Raw genomic sequence first — 22,947 nt, 5'->3', positions numbered from 1 at the left:
ACAAAATAATGAAAACAACACTTCATGAATTTCATGCGTCCGAATCGCTTCTAAATATACAATATTTGAAAGCCAAGGATGTATAAGAACAAAAACAGTTGAAAAGCTATATGACCAATAAGGACAAAAATATAATAACCAAATCCATCATTTTTTGCCTGAGGGAGTCGAAACCATAGTTTCTTAATAATTTCTATATTTTCATAAACAGATAATTCGAGAAATGTTTGTTATAAACTATGTCAGTACCGAAGAAATAAATACTGAACTGATGATACCCTCGATGAGTGATAGTCCATCAGCAGCTGTATCGACCCGCTTCTGTAAAAATGTTTTGAAAAGTTGTACGTACAGTTTTCAAAATAAACGTTTGAGTACTCACGACACACTTACAAAATACGTGTAAGTACTCACAATTTTACAAAATATACATGTATGTACATTGTACTCACAAGTTTACAAAATATACCTATACGTACTCACAAGTTTACAAAATATACGTGTAGATACTCATGACAAGTCTACAAAATATACGTGTAAGTACTCACAAGTCGACAAACTATGCATGAAAGTACTCACAACAATCTCACAAAATAACTTTTAAGTATACACGACAGCTTTACAAAATAAACGCGTAAGAACATACGACACGTGTTTCTGAAATAAACTCAATATGAGAAGTTTGAGTAATCAAATATGTAAAAACGATTCAAAGGCTTATAATAGAACGGGGGACTAAAATCGGCAAGCAAATTCAATAGACAGTAAAAAACATAGAAGATACAACAGCTCAGTCCGTTTTTTTTTTTCTTCATCTAGCATACCGTCATGTGTGTTATAAATGACGTTTATTGGGTATATAACTTTCCCGATGTGATGTATACACATTCATCTTCCTGTACCTATCATAATATTTTCAAATCAATTGATTCACTTATCAAAGTAAATGATACCTAATTTAACGAGATAAAATTAAGACATATTTCGCTGCGTTTCATTTAAATTTGCGTCATAATTCATCTAGCATCCAACATGGAGGGTCTCTGTATGTCAGGACCAACCACATAAAAATTAATAATTATTTATATCCCAGGATTCAATTGATTTATTGTAAATACTTACTTATCTGGTTAGTAATCTAGTTTATTTGTTTTGTGGTTTGCCAATCTAAAAAGTTTCTTCGTCCATTTAATTATTTATTTACAATAGAATTACCGTAATTGTTTATCTAGTTGTATATGTTTATTATAATTTTGTAGTTTTGCCAAATACTGCAAAATATAGTGTTCATGATCATTGCGCATTAAAGAATGTAAAATGTGCATGAAATACTTTCCCCTGAACGTTTAGTAAACACCGGCTAATAATGTCAATTGTAAAACTCTATTTAAATATTTCCGTTCTGAAATGTATATTTTTTTTCAAATTTAGTTATCTCCGTTACCAGGTGAGGAATTTATTGTCTTGTTATGTTGTGACAGTCCAACAGAACGAGAGAAAAAAGTTGCAGCAAATAAAATGGCGACAGCTTAAGTAAGTTCTTGTACAACAGACGATGATATAACAATGTGTAAAATTTGTCTTGAAACGTTTAATGTCCAAAAGTATTCACCTTGTTTACATTCATTTTGTGAAAACTGTATCGCGACATATATGAATTCCGCGATCAAAAAAGACAATAGATATAAGAAGATGTGGTATGAGTGCCAATGAGACAACTCTCCATCCAAGTCAAAATTTATAAAAGAAAACCATTATAGGTCACAGTACGGTCTTCAACACGGAGCCTTGGCTCACACCGAACAGTAAGCTATAAAGGGCCCCAAAAAATTACTAGTGTAAAACCATTCAAACGGGAAAACCAACGGTCTAATCTATATAAAAAACGAGAAACGAGAAACACTTATGAACCACATCAACAAACGACAACTACTGAACATCAGATTCCTGACTTAGGACAGGTGCAAACAAATGCAGCGGGTTTAAACGTTTTAATGGTACCAAACCTTCACCCTTTTTCTGAAACAATAGTGTAACATCACAACATAGAACGACACACTATAAAATATCAACTGAAATAGGTGAACTCAATCAAAGGACATATTAACACCATTGAACATACACTGAACAAATAAATTTGACCTATGACACAATGTAAATACAAAATAAATAAACTAAGGGAAGAATAATAAAAGTAACATGTTATATCGGTAAGAAATGTTAAACAATTAAAGAAAAACAATATTCTCGAACAAAAATACCATCCATTTGCAATAACTTTAAACACAGGTAAATGAAAAAAATGCATGTATTCATTGCCTGGTTTGTCGGGCTATTGTATCCACTCCTAATTACGAGTCAAGTATAACACCAGAACATTGGACAGAACGACTTCCTTTGAATTTTCTTCTTGCCGGATTAAGCGCTAAACACAAATTTGAACATACCGAAAAGATATGCATGTCATGCGAACAATTTTATGTTAATACGAAGTAACAATCGTCTTCCTTGTGTATTGATTGTTCTGATGCTCTTTGCGCAACATGTACACGATGTCATAAAAGTAGTAGATCAATTTAAAATTATGAAATTGTTCCAATATCAGACATTTCAAAAGACGGTTACGCTTTGAAGTTTTTTAAGAATATAAGCTCCGAGCACAAGAATAAAGAGCTGGAATTGTTCTGTGCGGATCATGATTTCCCATGTTGTTCAATATGTATTTCAGTAAACCAAAGAAAATGCGAGAATGCTTTGACTATTGAGGAAGCTGCTTAGATTTTCCGACCATCAAACTCCGTAGTCAAGAAAAAAATCAAGTCAGTGCTTCATTAGCTGATTATGGATAATTTTTAGAATCTAAAAGGAGTTAGTTAGTTGACATGGAAGCCATTTATGATATTGAAATGCAAAAATATACACTTTTCTGGCAAAAATGCAGCAAAGTATTGAAAAACTTAAAAACAAATCGACAAAAGAAAGCCATCACCATTCGTGATGTAGAGAATATAAAGAAAGCAGTACCAAATACTAAGAACATTCTGGAAGTAGCCTTGAAAGAGATTTCGGATGTTCAGTTAATGATTGAAGTTCACAAACTTAATACAAATATTGAAAAACATTTTCGAAATATTGAGACCTCTAAAATTACGTACAAAATAGAGATTCAGTTTTAAAAAACATAGATGAAAACATCATCATAAACAATGATAAAAGGAAAGTTTTTTCATTTGTCAAGTTCCAAATGTATCAAAAACGACATTACAGTGGAAGCAGTTGGCGATGCTGATAGTATTTCCACTTCTAGTATACCATCCAAAGAGATCGTAAGGGTTCACAGCAGTTCATTCAGATAGTTCATTTAGGCCCACTTCGAGCCCAGGTCAAACATAGCTTTCACTGAAAGCACCTTTAATTACAGGTCATGCAGATAGCTCCTGTATGTCCACTTATAGAACAGGTCTTCCAATAAGTTTAATAAGGTCAACCTCGAGTAAAGGTCATCCAGTAAGTTCAGTAGGGTCCACTTTCAGTACATATCATGCAGAGAGTTCATTTCGGTCTGCTCTAAAAGCAATTGTCAACCAGAGAGTTCTTATAGATCTCGTTCGAGCATAGACAAATCTGAGTGTTCAGTTAGGCTCATTTTGACCACAGGCCATCCAGAAAAAAAACCATGTTGGCTCTCTTTGAGAACAGGTCCTCCAGTAAGTCAAGAGATTTCATTTATGTCCCCTTCGAGTTCAACTAATCCAGAGAGTTCCTTTATGACAATTTTTACATTTGGGGTATCGAAATGATAACCAGTGCAACAACTCTAGATAAAAAGCACCACAAAAAATAGAGAAAAGGGCATAGAAGTGAAATGCAAAATGCAGAAGTGAAAATTAAAAAAAAAAAGATAGTAAAATTGTCAAACAAAATTATTTAATTTACGCTTATTGAATTTGTATATATAATATTTGAATTAAGTTGGACAATTGGAAAATAAAATTACAAATAAACGCAATCGATTCTAATATGGTACATGTATTCGACGAATACCCCTTGGTGATCAAGAGAATAACTACTTTCCCAAAATATTGACTAAAGTAAAAACACATGATCACCTGAATTTTTCCCGTCTTCTAGTTATACCCGGAAGACCCTTTTGACTGTGCGGGGTTTATTGCACGAGATCACGTCAGGTCGGAATGTGGATGTCGAATCCAATGTCTTATTAGAGAAAATCACTTAATGACACTTTTTGGGATTATTCTGTAGGTTGCATACTCTTGCCTACATCGGCGCCTTCCAACATACCCTCATTTCCACCGTGTTTTCTTCAATTGGTCGACCCACGTTACAGAACCGACATTTTAATTTTAATGTCTTTAGTCCTCATCATGATTATGCATTGGACGTTGAGTTTAGAAAAAAACTATCAGTTATTAAAAAGAACATTTCTCCATCTTATTAAAAAACGGTATAAGTTACCAGGGCATATGTTTTACAGCCTATGTATACTATAATACCAGTCATTATAGTAAGTTGCATGTTCACTTATCTTTGAAATTTAAGGTGAAAATTCCATAATCCTGCTTACATACTAAGTATTCACATTTGAACAGAAGGATTTTTATACAGGAGATGCTATACTCACAAACAACCATTTTAGAATGATTTTAACAGAATGTATATCTTTTGACTTTACAAAATGTGTAAAATATCGATAGAAATTCATATGCAGTGTTTTTCAAATTGCAAATTGTTCTTAGTGAAAGTTTGAACAAATTCATATTGTGATTACATTTATCATTGTTATGCCTCAATGCTAGATGCCTTTATTTTGATTGATAACGTCACATAATTCCTGTCAACAAATGCACAAAATATGGCTTTAAATGATGCTTGCAAGCGCAGACATCAATGAACATTATTTTAAAAATCATTATTTAACAATATAAATATATATATACAGTTGCATTAGAATTGAGATAGCAGTATTTCATTTAGATAATTAAGGGCATAATTTTTGTATTTCATAAACTTAAATTGATGCCTGCTAATCTCAATACAATACTGTTATCTCTTTATTCTTTGTATATAAATCGGATTAGCATATTACTTACATTACTGGTGAAATTCATAGCCTGATATGGTATTTTCCGTTATTCTATTATAATTCTATGCAAAACGAAAATGTCTCTCTTTGGATCACATCGGGACTGAATATCAATTTAGTGAATTTTAATACATATTCGTGTAATACAAATAGTTGTCTCCTAATTATCTGTAGGAATCGGATTGACCTAAAACGGATTTTTTTTTTAAATTTATAGCCTGAATGATATTTTGTTTATTTTATAATTCTATGTCAAACGAAACTTTCGCTTACCGAATTAAATTGGAAATGATAATAAAACTATTCGCTCTTAAGAGCATTTGTCGCTCACCTGGATATATGTGCATTCTCAATAATGGTCATTCTCCAACATTAACGACTAAAAGATAATTCATGACTAAAATCTATTTTGTTGATCTGTATTGCTGAACTTTTTATTCAGTTTCCATTTATTAAAGTTTTTGACTAAAATTTAAAAAAAAAAAGGATAAAGATCGTCTTCATGGGCAACCACGATGGGAACTTACAATTTAGACTTTGTTGATTTCTTTGTAGATCTTGTCTTGTTAATATTTTTTGCTGTTTACAATTTCTCATTATCTTCCATAGTTTTTGCCCGATACATAAAACAGGATAATAATTGTCATATACTGAGTTTCACTGACGAGTCTTTTGTAGACCAAACGCGCGTCTGGCGTACACAATTTTATTCCTGGTATCTGAGTTTATTTACAACCAATGGGCCGATGCCACTGCTTGAGGAGGTTTTTCCCCCCGAGGGTATCACCAGCCCAGTAGTCAGCACTTTTGTGTTGACATGAATTATCATTAATATAGTCGTAATAATAAATAAACTGTTACAAACTTTGATCTTTTCGAAATACTCAGGATTTTCTACCCTAGGAAAAATCTACCTTAGCTATATTGGCAACACCTTTAAGAATTTTGGGTCTTCAGTGCTTTTCAACTTCATACTTTATTTGGCCTTTTTTACTCTTTTTATTAGAGCGTCATTGATAAGTCTTTTGTAAACGAAATTTGCGTCTGGCGTACAAAATTTTAATCCTAGTATCTATGCTGAGTTTATAATCATTATTGTTAAGGGTCAGCTGACGCCCGCCTTCGAGCGCCAGATTTGCTCGCTGCAAAAATTATACATTTTATCCAAATATATATATCAAGATTAAATTAAACTTTTTTTATTAAAGAATGTAAATGTTATTCATATACTGTCTCTAGAACGTTGAGTAACTGTCGATTTATCATGTATAACATTTACACCATGTCAACAGTATAACTCGGATTTAAACTTTCCCCTTTACTAATGTGTTTTCTTTTTTCACGTTTAGTTATCTCGGTCACCTGGTAAGGAATGTGTTGCGTTATTATCATGTGACAATCCTACAGAACTAAATATAAATACAGAACTAAATAGTAGCAAATAAAATGGCAACAGCTGAAGTAAGTTCTTGTACAACAGACGATGATATAACAACGTGTACAATTTGTCTAGAACAGTTTAATATTCCGAAGTATTTACCTTGTTTACATACTTTTTGCGAAAGTTGTATCGCGGTATATATTACTTCCGCGTTCGAAAAAGACAATACACGTACATGTATTAATTGCCCGGTATGTAGATCTAACGTTTCCGCCCCTGAATTAGGTATAACGCCAGAACAATGGGCAAAGCGACTGCCCCTGAATTTTCTTCTTGTCGGATTAATCGAAAAACATAAAGTAGAAAGGCCAGAAAAAATATGCATGTCATGCGAAAGATTTGACGTCAATAAAAAGTCAGAAGCAAATTCTGTTTGTATTGATTGCTCTGATACTCTCTGTTCCACTTGTGTGAACTATCACCGTATAAATAAATCTAGTTCCAACCAAGAAATTGTTGATATTTCAAGAAAGGGTATTGTTCTGAAATCTTTCAAAAATATGTGCACTGAACACAAAAGTAAAGATCTTGAATTGTTCTGTGTTGATCACGATCTTCCATGTTGTGCAACATGTGTCTCGGTGAACCATCGAAAGTGTGAAAACGTTTTGACAATAGAGGATGCCGCATCGAAATTCAGAGAAACGGATTCAGAAGACAAGACTAAAAACGATGTCAGCGCTTTATTATCAGATATAGACATTGTTATGCAACTAGAAAGAGAGTCACTTGAAAATTTAGAAACACGCAACATTTCTCAGCTGGAAACATACAACGACTTCTGGACGAATGTTCAAAAAAAAGTTGATGCAATGAAACAAAATCAGACAAAACGATACCAAATGCATTTTGAAGAAGAAAAGTCAAAACTTGAAACCTCTATTACCGATCTCGAAAATAAAAAGAAAACTGTTGCGAATACAAAGCAAATTTTAGAAATAACCGTAAGAGAGGCTTCAAATGTTCAAGTGATGATTGAAGTTCAGAAAGTAAAAAAGCAAATCGATCAACATTTGCTCACGTTACCGGCAAAACTTACTTTTTATGAAATAAATTTTCAGTTTAAAAAAAATGTTGATGAAGTAGATAAAATGTTAGAAAACATTTGCGATTTAAACTGTAGCAAAAAATCAAAGTCATTAGAATTGTCCAGTTTAAAAGCCGAAAACCCCAGTTCAAATTCCAGTAGTTCCGATTCAGACAGTTTGCTTGAGTTTAGTTCATCTAAAAAGAAGAAAATTAAAGAAAAACCTAAAAAAAAGAGAAAAGCCAAAGGAATGGATATACATGATGCAACAGGAAAATATACTCGACTGACAAGTTTAAATACACAAAAGACAACAGGCAATGATAAACCCCAAACAACAGGACCATATGAACAACAGGCAACCGAAGCATATATTTGGCAGGCAACAGAAGCATGTATTCAACACTCAACAAGAACAGACAATCGACAGGCAGCAGGAACAAATAAACAACATACAACAGGAATACATACACGACAGGCACCAGAATCATTAAGCACGCCGTTATTAGAAGAGTGTTTTTGGCAAACTCATAGAAAAGAAAATAGACAGGCACAAGGAACAAATAGACGACAGGCAACAGAACCAGGTGTTTGGCAGAAAACAAGAACAGATTATAGATAGACGACATGCAGTAGGAACATATAGACAACAGGCATCAATATCAGATATTTTAATGGATTGAACGACGCGAACAAAACAAATTGTCATTCAAAACTGTTCGTGTCAAACGTACTAGATGAATGTTAGCTCATAAGCACGTATTAGGCGCACAGAAATCATATTATAATATATTAAAGTCTTTCACGTGAGATACTTTTCAATCAAATAGTTTGATACTTTCAGTTTTATCTACTTGAAATTAATCGGAGAAATCTAAAATCTTTATACATGATCAGCAAATGATTGATTGTTCATTCATGAACGTTAAGTGGTAAATCATCTTGAATAATTAGAACGAGAACAAATTTAACAACAAATCTAATAGGCAGGTTCTGCGAGGTGAATTACACGGAATCATGTGGGTAACCTGGACTGACAGTGGAAAAGGAATGTAATATAAAAATTGGGAGATGTGGTTTGAATGCTAATGAGAAATTATCCACAAGAAGCTAAATAACGTGCATGACCCATACCATATAATAAGCTGTAAATGGCCCCGATATGATATTGTGTGAAACAATTCAAACAAGAAAACCAAAAGGTATAATGGATGAGAGTAAAGACAAATTTTTGATATCTATCAGAAGTAAGCCCTTCGCTATCTAGTGTAAAACAAATGGTCATAAGCATATTCCCCTGAACCGCGACACGTTCTTTACATATACAATATTTGACCTATTATTGGGTAGGACGTGTGATCAATCTGCCTTTTCAGAATCTGATTAGAGGAAGCATTGTGGATTCCCTCTTTGTATAACAGTTAAGCAAACAACATTTAATCATTTACTTTTATTTTTTACCAATCACTCTTTAGATTATAAATTTGATATCATTGCTAGTAGAAAAAAAAAAGTTTTTTGCACACGTCTTCCTTGTGACTCCATACACATTTTGTTGTTTTTGAGATAACGTGTTTCTGTGTTGTCCACTCCAGGAGGGGAAAGTAATGCATGTAGTCTGCATTCTTTTATAATGAGTATATATTGGATGCTGTGTGTAAGGCTTCAGTTTATTACTTTTTAAATATATCATTAACTGTAATATTGCCATTCAGCACACGATCGTAAGCAAAATACATTGTTAAATGTGAGCAATTGCATTTTTCTTAAAATTGCAAAACTGGTACAATTCTACAATCCTTTAAAGGGGACGACCTGGATAAAGGGAGCTTACCCTTTATATCTGTTATAATCAGTTTCATCAATTCTTTTCAAGCACTCATGTGGAACAGTAGTAAATAATATGTATTATGTTACTTAGAAGTGTTATCTACCTTAACCTAGGTCATCCTTGGATAATTATGTTAATTTTTATTGATAAGATACCAGGATTCCATAGTATGTTACCTTATTGCAGAAATGTCTTCTAAGATGTCATTTTTTATGTTAAATCCTCCTTTTGGGGATTAAAAAAAGTGTCACAAATGTGTGTGTGTGTGTTTTTTTCTTTTATGTAATTGTTAGAATTTGCAAAACCCTTATCAAAGCTTTGTTAACTCCCACCAACAGCTTTTTGTAAGACATTGGTGGCAAACATCTTTTTATAAGTCTGTTGAAAATCTAAATACTGATGGGCATAACTCAGATAAGACAATTTTCGCAGTTCTGTTATGTTTTTTTTAATTTTTTATTCAAAAAGTGTTTATTAATACCATTGAAAATTCCTTGTCTGATCTCAGATAAGCACATATATTTAGATTTTTGATTTACAGATAATCTTTCGAGCTAGATTTCACTTGAAGCTTATATTTAATCAGTTATGGACAATAAAAACCCATTTTTTTTATCAGTAGAACGAGTAGCCGGATACAATATAATTATGTTAATCTTTAATCAGACAACGAACTTACGGTCGTACTTTTAAACGTGGTGTAAATACAAGAAGTGTAAACGCCTGAGATAAATATCTTTGACAATATTCCTTTTGAAAATTTGAAATGTTATTATTTTAATAGATTCATAATACTTTGATTTTGTTTTATTCAAGGGACCAGTAAGATGGGCTTGTCATACCTGCTTCGTTACAATTAATTTGATATTTGACACACGGTAATGACATGAAATTCATTTCATACATTTTTTTCATATTTTGTCTTTTCATATAACATCAAACAGTTACCCCTTTATTTTGGGTATTCATTTTTGAATAATTTTGAATAGTTATATTCGAATGTTTTCTATTGCAATTTTTGTTACTTAACATATTTTTTTCTTCATACTCTGATGTTGCCTACAAGGTAAACGACACCCGGAATAAAGTTGTAATTCATTTAGTAAATTTGTATCATTTGCCTGTAATTATTTATTTTTGGAACCACAAATGTATGCTATTTATATTTCTCAAAAACTCATTGTATACTTTTGATATATAAAATTGTAGTTTTTATATCGAAATTAATGAACTTAATGATGATACTTTATCAAGATGTAAATGTATTATAATTTTGACTTTTTAAACATACCTTTAATTCAATAGTATTAGCTGGATATTGATGTTCGTGGATTTAGTGAGAAAGGGGAAAGCACAAATTTGAATACTCGACGTATCATGATCATTGTTATATGCATAGACTGAACTAGTATATATTATTGTTTCGGGGCCATCTAAAGCCCGCCTCCGGGTGCGGGATTTTCCCGCTGTATTGAAGACCCATTGGTGGCCTTGGGCTGTTTTCTGCCCTTTAGTCGGGGTTGTTGTCTCTTTGACGCATTCCCGTTTCTATTCTCAATTTTATTCTAAACATATATTTATTGATTTCCATATGATGGTCTTACGATGATCTTAGCACGACCTCGAGATGGGCCATTCTAAGAAAGATAATTCCTCAGACCATCATGAACCAAATCTTAAGGTTTATCGTAGGACATTGATATCTTGATATATTTTCATTGGCATTGCATCTAACCTTTCTCCATTATACATCAAGTTCTAGTTTAAAAAATAATAGAGAATTAAATTTGATTGCGTGAATTCTGAAATTGTGAGGGGGAAAACACACCAGCAAAATTTTAAGTATCTTCTTTTAAATCAACGTGTATACAAATAAATAGCATTTTCTATTTCAATATTTGCTTATCAAGTTAATTTTTATATCGAACTAAAATGACGGTAACAATTTTGATATTCATATAGTATCTGAAATAAGTACGTGTCACATAAAAACAAATACAATGTACTTTGCGAGATATAGTGAAAATTCAAGAAAAAAGTTTGAATTTAGATAGATTTGAAAAAAAATAAAGTTTTTTTTTTACAGTAGAAATTATAAAAATATACTGACTGTCAATATTTTATGGAATTTGATGGAATGTTTTTCCCGCTGGATATTCGCAACGTTTTGAGAATTTTACAATTGTCAAATATTAATAGTTTCATTGGGTTTTTTTAAAAAGCGGACAGATATGTTAGTATGATTAAGAAAAAGCCTTCATATGTTTCTACTTCGGTAAATTAAATTTTGTAGGTTAGTACGATATGACGATCAGGGTGTTACAAAATATGGAATAATGCGCCAAAAAAATAAGAAAAGAGAATGGGCCAGAAAATAAAGAATAGAGAATAATGGAATGCTAAAATGTCAAGTATTTATTGAAAAATGGCCATACATTTTTAAAATACCGAAATGAAGACCCCCACCCCATTGAGAACCCCATATATGTTATTTCATACAGAATTAGATTTATGTTACATGTACATGTTGTTTCCCGATCAGAGGATTGTCTAAATATTTGGAAGTGTACTTAGTTTTAGAATAGATTTTGTATACATACTTGTACATGTACATATATATGCTTGATTTGGCCATGAGTTATATTTGTAAATTTTACAGATATTTGTTAGATATATATATATGTGTGTTGTATTATATAATATACATGTTACTATTTGGTGTTGATAACGAACTTGACTTTCAATTTTCGAACATAAGGACGCAACAAACATTGAGAGAACCCTTTGCTGTGCACGCAATATTTCATAAGTATACACTATTTGAAAAAACGTCATTTTTTTTTAATGTCACCGGATAACAATTTTAAATGTTTGATTGTAAAATACTCTTAAATATCAATTTCTATGTATGTTATGTGCTATCTGCTATACTACCATCTTGAATATCTTACCTTCAAATTAGGACTATCCCCGACCAAAACATTACAGTGATCTAAAAAAAAAAAGGTTCTCTTTGAACTTCCTACTCAGACAGACGCTTGCATTTGTGGATAGTCTATAAGTAAATGTAAACAGATTGCTTCTTTAAATTCTATGTAAATATTCACTTAATATGTTTGTGTTATGAAAAAGATTCCCTCTCATATCAACATGCTGATATTTAAGGCGGGGACTTCCAATTATTTGTAGCATCAAAGCCGAAATGTAAACATTTTTAGAAAACTAAAACACGAGGCTAACATAATCTTTATGAATTTTGTGGTCATCGCCTATTTTTGTGTACAAAGATAGTATTTGATGGAATTTAAGGAAAAATTAATTCCACTTTTTTAAAAACTGATGTGCACTTGTATAAAGTCTATTTATTTTCTATTAATACACATTCCCAAAACAATTTGCATTAGCATGTAATTCGTCTGTTGTATAGGTTACCGTCATAATAAGTAATGCTTATGTGGTAATACTCTGATTAATGTTTCCTTTCGTGTTAACTCGTTGAGTGTTTAAGCGTATATGATATTTTAAAAGCTGTCGGTCAAAAAGGGAAAGATATGGGAAAATTTGCAATATTTTCGATATTCCGCACATCCCTCCCCCCCCCCCCCCTTTTGAGAGTAGCAAAATTTGTTTATATGTCAATTAATATAATTTCCATAATTAATTCCAACAGCAAATATACGTTTTATCTAAATGATGATGTACATTTTTTTCCATTCTATACTGAGAGACATTATACATCAAAGACTTACTGATACTGTTTGTTATGTGAAACAAAATTCTCTGATTACTCTTTAAAATATTCAAAAACAATATGTCCATTCACTTTTTTTTATTGATTTGTATTGGTATTGTTCTTAAATACTGTAAATTTAAAATGTGGTGCTTGTATAGTTTAATGCGTTCAATCTATTTCTTCAATGTTATGTAAAGTTTTTTTTTTCTTATATTATTTTATAATTTTGTTTAATTATGTACTTGTTCTAGTATATAATAACATAATACTAGTTTTAGTCATTATGAGTTCATTCATCTCACATTTTTTTTACATTTATTTCATTATTCAAATTCTTACGAATAAGCAGAAAGTCCAGAATGTTGTCGCTTGCAATCGTAATACTGTTACATCAAATCAAAATAAATAAACCACAACTGGGAATGACCTTTTAAAAAAAATTATGTTTATTAACCAAATAATCTTAAACAGTGTTTTTTTTTTATTACATTGCATTAATTGAACTTTTGACATTGGACATAAAATACATGTATCAGTCCTTTTTATACTTCGTTACAATATGATAACAAATCAATGATTTCTCTCTGAAAAAGGTAATAATTATATAAATATTCGTCAGAAATTGTTTGAAACTATAGAAAAAGACATCTCTCCACAATTCAAATTTGACAATGATAATATCTTTTCTTTCATATCGTTTGTTACAGTAGAAAAATATGATATGGTTTATTATTTCAAATAATTATAAAAAGAATTGTCTATATTTTATGTAGTAATTTTATTTTACATTAAATAATCAAACATTCAATCTTTTCTGTTTCTGTTGCATGGAAAACTTATCACAAAATGCATAAAACTTCCCTTTTTACCTTAGAATTGCATACAGCATGATGCACGAGTAAATTTGTTAAAAGCATTGAAACCACGAGAGTTGTCTTTCTTTATATACACAGATCGATAAACGCCATCGTTAACATTTACTTTTTCAATAACGTAAATAGGAATGTTGTTGTCGTATAACTAAATATTTCTTTTCTATCAATTATTTGAAAATGTATGTTTATTTGTTTGCTAATAGCGCACTAAAGTTCAAATATTCATAATTTAAAACACATTAAAGGAATTAATTTTAAACTTCTACAAATGAAAACACATTTAAATTTACGGCATTGCTTTTTAATTTGGTCCCGACGTTCCGCTTTTTGTCAACTCTTTATTGCATACCTTTCTTATATAATCATGCTAGACAGCTTTGGGAACCAATGCAGATGTATATTGTAATTTGTGTCCGTTAATTTTTCATAAACCTAAATAAGGATAATAAAATCAAAATGGATACGTGAAAGTGATTAAATTGAGCGCGAAAACCTCCATGGTTAATGGGCAGACACCACGTTGTACCAGCATTGGTAGAACGAATTTATTATGACAATTTACACCATAAATCATATTTAGGGCGATGAATTTCGTATGTAAATAGATTTTATCAGCTACAAATAAGATGTTGTCAATTTATATTTAATCAATAGTTTGTCGCTGGGTAACTAAAGGGAATTTGTCAAATGCTTTTATAATGAGTCACCGATGTCATTGAAATTTGAAACTTATTGGAAAAGTTCCATTGAACAAGTGAATAGTTTCGGATTTAAGATATCATTTTTGTGCAATCAAAGAGAATTCTTTTTCTATTAGTCACACGTTAAATATGGATGCTATATGTTTGTCCAAGGTACATGAAAATAGTCTTAATAAACTGACATTAACCATACAAAAAAAGACCTGAGGTATGATTGTCAATAAGACAATCGTCCATAAAGACCAAAAGACAAAGATGTGAACAATTTTAGATAATCATACAACCTTCAACAATGATCAAATCGTTACCGTATACATTAAGTTAGGCTATACTGAACAGACCCGGTAAGAAAAAAGTGAATTGATATGCTTCCTGAAAATTGTACAATAAGTTCCACTCTCAAAGACTTTTTACAGAACAAAGGCCGTCACAAGTGACCTTTACAGCCAGGCAGTTAGTGTTTTTCTTTAGATATGCAAACCCGTTCTAATCAACATAATTTTCTCCTCATTTTTCATTGGAACTCGTAGTACCAATCAAGTCTTTAGCTAATTGGGTTTTATTACACCTGGTTTATTTACCTGTAACTACAATGTATATACTCGTCTGTTTAATATTTCCCCACCTTTTAACCCTCCCATAGCACATGAGTTTATCCCCCGGGTTTATAGATGTGGATTATGTTGCCCTATCTTTTATTTTTATTTTTAGTTTCCTTTGTAGTGTTTTGTAGACTTGTGATTGTTTTTTTCGTCTTTTTTCATTTTTTGTTTGTTCATAATTTTGACCAAAACCTCAACGGAGTAACAAAATGTTTGTCTCCTGCTATGCATTTGTCATCACAATGAACATCCCGATTCATGCAGTTAACATATCACGATAGGGAACAGGTCACAATCTGTAAATTTACAGAGCTCGACATTCGAACGTTCGTTGTACATGTCGGAAGACACACATATCTGAATATGGCGCATATACTGATACGACATACTGAAAATAATAAGAGAAGATTTGCCTTAAGATCAAAAATACCATCGATGCCAGTAGATACATATTTTCTTCGTGGACAATAAAGTATTCTATTTTACACCAATCCCTGCTATATGTGTACAAAATGGTAATCAGTGAATATCGAAAAATTAGACTACATAAAACTCTGAGAAGCATCTTTGAAAATGAGATGATTTCTATAAAACAACTGCTTCTCAAATATTTTTAAAAAGCACCTACCATTTTCCTCTTAAGGTAAGGGATTATTTATGTTGAGGTAAATTGTATGCTTTTTCTCATCTAAAATTATTCTTTTATTCAGCGTCAGCTCGTGTTAGATTATTTCTCTCTAGACGCCAATAAAGTAAGTGAAGTGTGGAAAATATTATGAAATGTTCATGATTCTACCTGTGTTACAAATGTTTTGAGTCAGATTTTTTTCGATATAACAAAATATTAGGTTCCCTCACTGGTATAATAGTTGATGCCTAACAACGAAATAATGATTTAGATTGTGAAATTTTAAAGAAAAGGACAGCCATATAACAGAAAGTTAGAAACTCATAAATCAAGGAAGTTAATACATGTTATTGACGTCATCAGTCATACAGCATTCCATTCTCTGGTGCAGAGTCATTATCAAATATGTGTCACTGGACGTTACACAAACATCAACCAGTCTAGCTGCAACCATATGTATCAATTGAGCTGCGTCGGATAGAAAAATTCGACATTATGCAAATGAGTATCAATATTTCTATTAACTTATGTCGGGTTGAAAAAAAAACTCTATGCAAAGTATGCAACTGTTTGCAAATTATGTCGATATTAGAATCGTACAAAACAGACCAAAATTCATCTTTTGTTTTGGATTTGATTGTTCCAAAATCAAATGAAATATAATACATGTACACGTATGCGTGCACTTGCATAAGATCGATTTCTATCCGATGCAGCTCAATTGTTTTCAATACAAGATGAGCAAAATATACATTTAATGTACTCAACAGAAAATGCCTTTCCTAACGGATTACATCTCTATATCTTTTTTTTTTTCTCAAAATTTGTATTTGTCATTGCCTTAGTCTGATCTCACGAGTTTTTTGGTTATTTTTATTTGTATTTATATTTACGTGCAATTATGCTAAATTTTATCATATATAACTGCACCAATTTCTTTCAGGATCTCACCCATACTTAACCCCATGAATTGGTCTCCCATTTCTCGCACCTGTTCCATTTTCTGTGAATTATAGCATTTTAAAATTTAATTGCATAAAATGTTTCTTAAATTTTTAACTTAAGAAATATAATTTGATTTATTTTATAAATAAATGTATCCTAATGGAATAATAATTTATATGCATAAAACTTTCAATAATTTCGAATCAAATTGCTTTTAAATGGGTTTTAATCACTTTCATTACCCCTACTTCGCAGTTTATTATACGTTATTACGCCTTATTATGTTGGCAATTTTAATAACTCGGTTACCTCCCTTTGAATGAATGATAAGTTTCGCGTTAAATGCTTTTGGGTTGATTAAACCAATCGTTTCCTTTTTCTGTAATTCCAAAAGTATTTATCTTATTTGATAATTTACCAATTTATTTTCCATTTTTGGGCAAGAATAGTACATTTATATACAAGATGACATTTACGGAGCCAGCCCTGATGGTCTCACAAAGATAAAGAAAGAGTTGTGGGTTTTTCAAAGTCAAGCGGGGGAGATGTAAAGTATAGCGCTTTAGATTTAAGTCAAGCGCTGGACATGTATATTCCAGCGATGTAGATCTAAAGTCCTGTTGGTCTCATAAAGATAAAGAGTTGTGGTCTTTCAAAGTCTAGCGCTGTAGATTTAAGTCAAGCGCTGGACACGTAAATTCCAGCGATGTAGATCTAAAGTCCAGCGATGTACATTTTTAGTCTAGCGCTGGAGATCTGAAGTCCAGCGCTGTAGATCTAAAGTCAAGCGCTGGAGATGTAAAGTCAAGCGCTGTAAATTTAAAGTCAAATGCTGGAAATGTAAAGTCCAGCATCTCCAGCGCTAGAGATGTAAAATCCAGCGCTGTAGATGCAAAGTTCAGCGTTGAAGATGCAAATTCCAGTGTTGTAGATATAAATCTCCAGCTCTGGACTTTACATCTACAGTGCTGGAATTTGTATCTTCAGCGCTGGACTTTACAGCTACAGTGCTGGAATTTGTATCTCCAGCGCTGGACTTTACATCTACAGTGCTAGAATTTGCATCTTCAGCGCTGGACTTTATATCTACAGTGCTGGAATTTGTATCTTCAGCTCTGGACTTTACATCTACAGTGCTGGAATTTGTATCTTCAGCGCTGGACTTTATATCTACAGTGCTGGAATTTGTATCTTCAGCTCTGGACTTTACATCTACAGTGCTGGAATTTGTATCTTCAGCGCTGGACTTTATATCTACAGTGCTGGAATTTGTATCTTCAGCTCTGGACTTTACATCTACAGTGCTGGAATTTGTATCTTCAGCGCTGGACTTTATATCTACAGTGCTGTAATTTGTATCTTCAGCGCTGGACTTTACATCTACAGCGCTTGAATTTGTATCTTCAGCGCTGGACTTTATATCTACAGTGCTGGAATTTGCATCTTCAGCTCTGGACTTAACATCTACAGTGCTGGAATTTGTATCTTCAGCGCTGGACTTTACATCTACACTGCTGGAATTTGTATCTTCAGCGCTGGACTTTATATCTACAGTGCTGGAATTTGTATCCCCAGGACAAGTAGGACAAACACTTTTTGAACAATTGCTTACAGAGCAATCGAAAATTAAACTAAATTGATCACATACAGCAGGTTATTTAAAAGATTGACACAAAAATGAAAATTAAAGGATTTATAATATGTTTTGAACATTTACTTTGTGCAAAATATCTTTACACCTCTACATAATTTTATTAGCAACTGTCCCATTATGAAAAACTGCTTAATAAGTTTTGTTGGTTAAAGATAGTGATCACATTTATTTTCTATGAATTTGAATGTGTTTGTAGAAACCCCAAAGGTTGACTTGTTTATAGAAATATTGTAGCTTGAAATCCTTACGTTCGGAAGCTTGACCCAGACACAGAGATTTCTATTTGGCTGAGCAGGATTTATAAACAACCAGCTAAGTCCTGTCTTAATCAGGACTTAGAAGGTGCTTGCTCCCTGCATGTTAAGAAACCTTTGCAACAGCTATTTAAAGGTGGCATGTTGCGATATCTGAATTCTTGCGTCGTTCCATCAAAGCCTCTTTTTCAGTGGCAGTCCAAATTTCAAACCTCCATCATGGTAGACCCTTTACATAACTTACTTATAATCTATTGTTTAACTTGCTTTGGCTCGAATATATAAGAAATATTTACCGCTGAACTTTCAGCAAACAACAAGCGGCATACTATGAAATGGACAGTGCTTAGAAAAAAAACGTTTCTCATTCAAACTCGTTTATGCCGGCAAAATATCAGTGTCTACATCAAATTCAGAAATACTTAATTATTTAACACTATGACAGAATAAGAAGCAATACTGAAGCACACATTTACACCATTTCCGATACACGTACAGTCGGAAAAGGAACTAGTACATCAATAGACATTAAAACATACTCAAACAAAATTGTAAACATACATGTACAGACAAAACATAAATCGTTACAAAATTTCTTACCGTAACTTACCAGGGGCGAATCAATGATTTTTGAAAGGGGCGTAACTTTCGATAATTGAAGATATAGCACAAGGCGAAGCGAGTCAAAAGCAAATTTGGACGATTTGATACTAAAATGGCACTGGAGTTATCATTCTATAATATCATTCTACTTTTTTAGACCCTTTGTGTAATATTTCTAAGCATGCGCAGTAACACCGAGGCTTATATACTAGTAGCATGCATTGGACTCTTCTTTATCTCATTTCGTTTTTGTAATTTTCGCAACTCACTACAAAGAAAGGACCGAGCGTGATTCTAGCTTTCGTATAATATAAGTTGTCGTGCATGGTGTGATTGTCAATGAGACGACTATCCACCTAAGCAAAAGTACATGGATAATGATGATGATGGATGGCTGCTTGACGTCCAGCGGCAAATTGATATGCAAATTCAGGACGAGAACATGTTAATGAATTATTAATATTTACCCTGTTTTGTACTAGACCGACACGCTGAGCAGGATTTTTAACGTGCTAGTTCACAAGGTAACAGTCCGCAGGAAGACATGACACCTTACCTGGAAACATTATTCTGACCCCGAGCAGCCAGTCTTTGCTCTTAGTCCTTAATGCTGCGTGCTTAGCGGAGAAGCAGCAAATACCAGTTTTAATGTCTTTGGTTTGAACCGGCCGGGGTTCAAACCCACGACCTCCCTCACTCGAGGCGAACACGCTATACCACAAGACCACCGAGGCAGCAAAAGGACATAGAAGTAAGCAACTAAAAGTCACAGTACGAACTTTAATAATGAGCAAAACTCATACCCTATGGTATAGTAAGCTATAAAAGGCTCCGTCAAGACAAATTGTAAATCCGTTCAAACCAGAAAACCAATGGCATGAAAATATGTGAAACAATTGATAAAAAGATGTTTTCTCGAGCTTGATTTGCTTGGTAATACCTATTGATTATAGATAGTTTTTACAAACCTGTTACTTCTTACGTATTGAATATTGTATTCCTGGACGCTGTATTTATTGTACACGATACCATGTTATTTTGGCACAAAAAAGTCAGTTGGGTCTTTTTATGTTATTTTTATAAAGCTTCTACCGCATTTTCAAAATCTCATTCAGATGGTTGCAACTGTTACCATGCATTGATGCTCAGATTTCTTTACTGAAATTAATCATTGTTTAAAAATTTGATCTAACCACCCATAGGGATAGCAAAGAAGGTTCTTGCTCAAAAGAAGAATGTTAAACTGATGACATGGAAGTAATTTTGGGGGGAAATGAAAAATTGAAAATCTGAAGAAAGGCCTGGAAAGAGACAACGTCAATGGTTTTTAAAAGTTTAAAAATCACATTCGTTATAACCCTGTATCAACAGGCCCGAGAACACAGTTATTTTGAGTGCATTTCTTTTAGACAATAAATTCAAAAATTTTAAAAATCGCACCTGCTATATCTCAAAAAGATTTTTACAGTGTAGAAAAAACTACCAGATCTCACTAAAAATATTGATAATTCTATGTTAAGGGGGTCTATAAGTCAGATTGACAGCTTCAGGCATACTAATTTTGACCTTTTTTAAGTGGACCACTACTTTACATAAAATTTAATCACTCAAATGTTTTTAACATGCAATTTCACTCCCTTCTAAGTATTTTATGCATTACACATAAAGGGTTTAATTTGGAAGGTGTATGAAAACAAAGGTTATACACTGTCCACTCTAGTAGGGTCTGTATTTATTTATTGTGTCCTCGGACTAACAGAAATTGTGACACATGTTCTAATCGAGGTTTTTTTTAACAGTCTTTAAAATTGAGGAAAGGAGGAGCTTGATTTTTCATGATTTTTATACATGTATATATGTTTCCTGATTGCATTAATTTAATATAATGATATATGTTTGCTTTATATTGCAGTGATATATAAAATATATGTGTTTGTCGCATTTAATTTGTTAATATGACATTTAAGATATGTTTAAAATTTAAAAGTAATATTATAAAGCCACTTCTCACCCACTTTCCCTGACTACCGGTTTTGTTCAAAATTATAAATTTCCCCAAAATAGGTAGATTTATTTATGTTTTCAACCATTAAATGAAAAAAAAAAAATATCATATTTGATTTTTAACATCGCAAATTCTTCATTAAAATATCAATGCGCTCAATTCAAATTAAAGTACAGACAAATTCTATCAATTTGTTTACATTAATTTTAAATTATGTTTTAGAAGTTAGCAGTTTCTTCATTAAAATTCTCGCCTATCATATCTATCAGCTGACAAAGACCCCGTCACCATTGAACTAAGTATCATCTTATCAGTGGGACGTTTTACGAGATTTGTCTATAAACTTAACATCAAAGCCATCGTCTTTTTAAACTACTTTAGAAAATGGCCTTCAAAAGGGGTCTGTTGCATTTTAGTTCATTTTAAAGTCGAATTAGCAAAAAAACTTTAATTGGATTATTTACATTTTGACATCAACGCCTATAGATGTAGAGTCGTGTGTTATAATAGTAAAGGGATTTAAATAGTTTATAAACAAAAGATTCAACGGCCGTTAAAACAATAAGGTAGGTTATTTATTTTCTTGGTATATTAAAATAACACTTTTATACTAAATATTTGTATAATAAATAGACAAGATAGTTTGTTATATATATATATATATATAATAAAATAAAATTTTTTTTTTTCTGTCTGTAATTTTTATCTTTGTCGATCTTTATTTAAAAAACCGCTACATTTTTCCCAATCGTCTTATTCCTACAAATACAATAGTTTAATTTTATTAATTTGTATCAATGAATTTAACAAAAAGTTTCATTTGTATCGATAAATACAAATACCCTTAGATAAGAAGAAATTATATCGCTTGCAAATTATTTGAAAACAATGCAATCACGCGAAAATGAAAGCATATACTATATATTTTATGATTCAACTCTTGATAAATAAAATGTCACACGTTTCTTCTTAGGGCAAATTGTTATGAATATACAAAAATGTTTGTATTTTTGGCATTCAATATTCTATATATACAATTAAGTGTCTAACTTCGTGACCCACCCAATAATTTGGTTAAGTTATTATATACTTATACAATGACTTTCAACTCAAGAAGTATTATCCCAAAATATGAATTTGTTGACTTAAAATACAAAATCAAATTAATTCTACTTACTATTGTGAAATTAAACATATAAAAAAAATTGCACATTTTTCTTACATAAACATGCCATTTGTGTGTTTATTTTAACATGGTTTATCTTTATTCTTTACTCGTGTCATTTTGTGTAAAATATTTCGCTTTCTGATTTCTTGTCGTTTAAATATGATTTTGATATGCAAATCAATTTATGAAAACTCCTAGTAATTAGCAAAGCCACTCGTATGTCAAGTTCAAAGTTTCTGTCAAAAAAGGGGGATAGAAGATATAATGGGGGTTAAATCAGAGAAAGACAGAAACCATCATGGATAAACGAATAAAACACGAAAATTCAAACAAAAGTTCACCAAAAAATACAAAGAAAAGATCAAACTGAGAACAT

At 32.0% G+C, this 22,947-nt stretch overlaps 3 protein-coding genes across 3 annotated transcripts in view; 2 read left to right on the top strand and 1 right to left on the bottom strand.

The window, feature by feature from the left end:
• Positions 1-6,475: 6,475 nt before the first annotated feature.
• LOC127718115 (tripartite motif-containing protein 45-like) lies at positions 6,476-13,944 on the top strand. The gene has a single exon (XM_052224060.1). It carries the CDS (start codon positions 6,551-6,553, stop codon positions 8,192-8,194), a length of 1,644 nt encoding a protein of 547 aa, XP_052080020.1. The 5' UTR covers positions 6,476-6,550; the 3' UTR covers positions 8,195-13,944.
• Positions 13,945-17,785: 3,841 nt separating this feature from the next.
• On the bottom strand, positions 17,786-20,430 carry LOC127718738 (uncharacterized). The gene is made up of 2 exons (XM_052224792.1): positions 20,381-20,430; positions 17,786-18,518 (listed from the first exon to the last, which is right to left on the bottom strand). The coding sequence occupies exons 1-2, from the start codon at positions 20,428-20,430 to the stop codon at positions 17,786-17,788; spliced, it is 783 nt and encodes a 260-aa protein (XP_052080752.1).
• A 1,249-nt stretch (positions 20,431-21,679) lies between these two features.
• The window catches only part of LOC127718113 (protein Wnt-6-like), an 85,296-nt gene continuing 84,028 nt past the window's right edge, over positions 21,680-22,947 (top strand). The window contains exon 1 of the mRNA XM_052224056.1: positions 21,680-21,969. The gene's annotated coding sequence lies outside the window, so the exon portion shown is untranslated. The remainder of the gene's footprint in view (positions 21,970-22,947) is intronic.

The sequence above is a fragment of the Mytilus californianus genome, unplaced genomic scaffold (genome assembly GCF_021869535.1).
Source record: "Mytilus californianus isolate M0D057914Y unplaced genomic scaffold, xbMytCali1.0.p SCAF_10, whole genome shotgun sequence".
In the NCBI taxonomy this organism is placed as follows: domain Eukaryota; kingdom Metazoa; phylum Mollusca; class Bivalvia; order Mytilida; family Mytilidae; genus Mytilus; species Mytilus californianus.
This window is presented reverse-complemented; position numbering and strand designations above follow the sequence as displayed.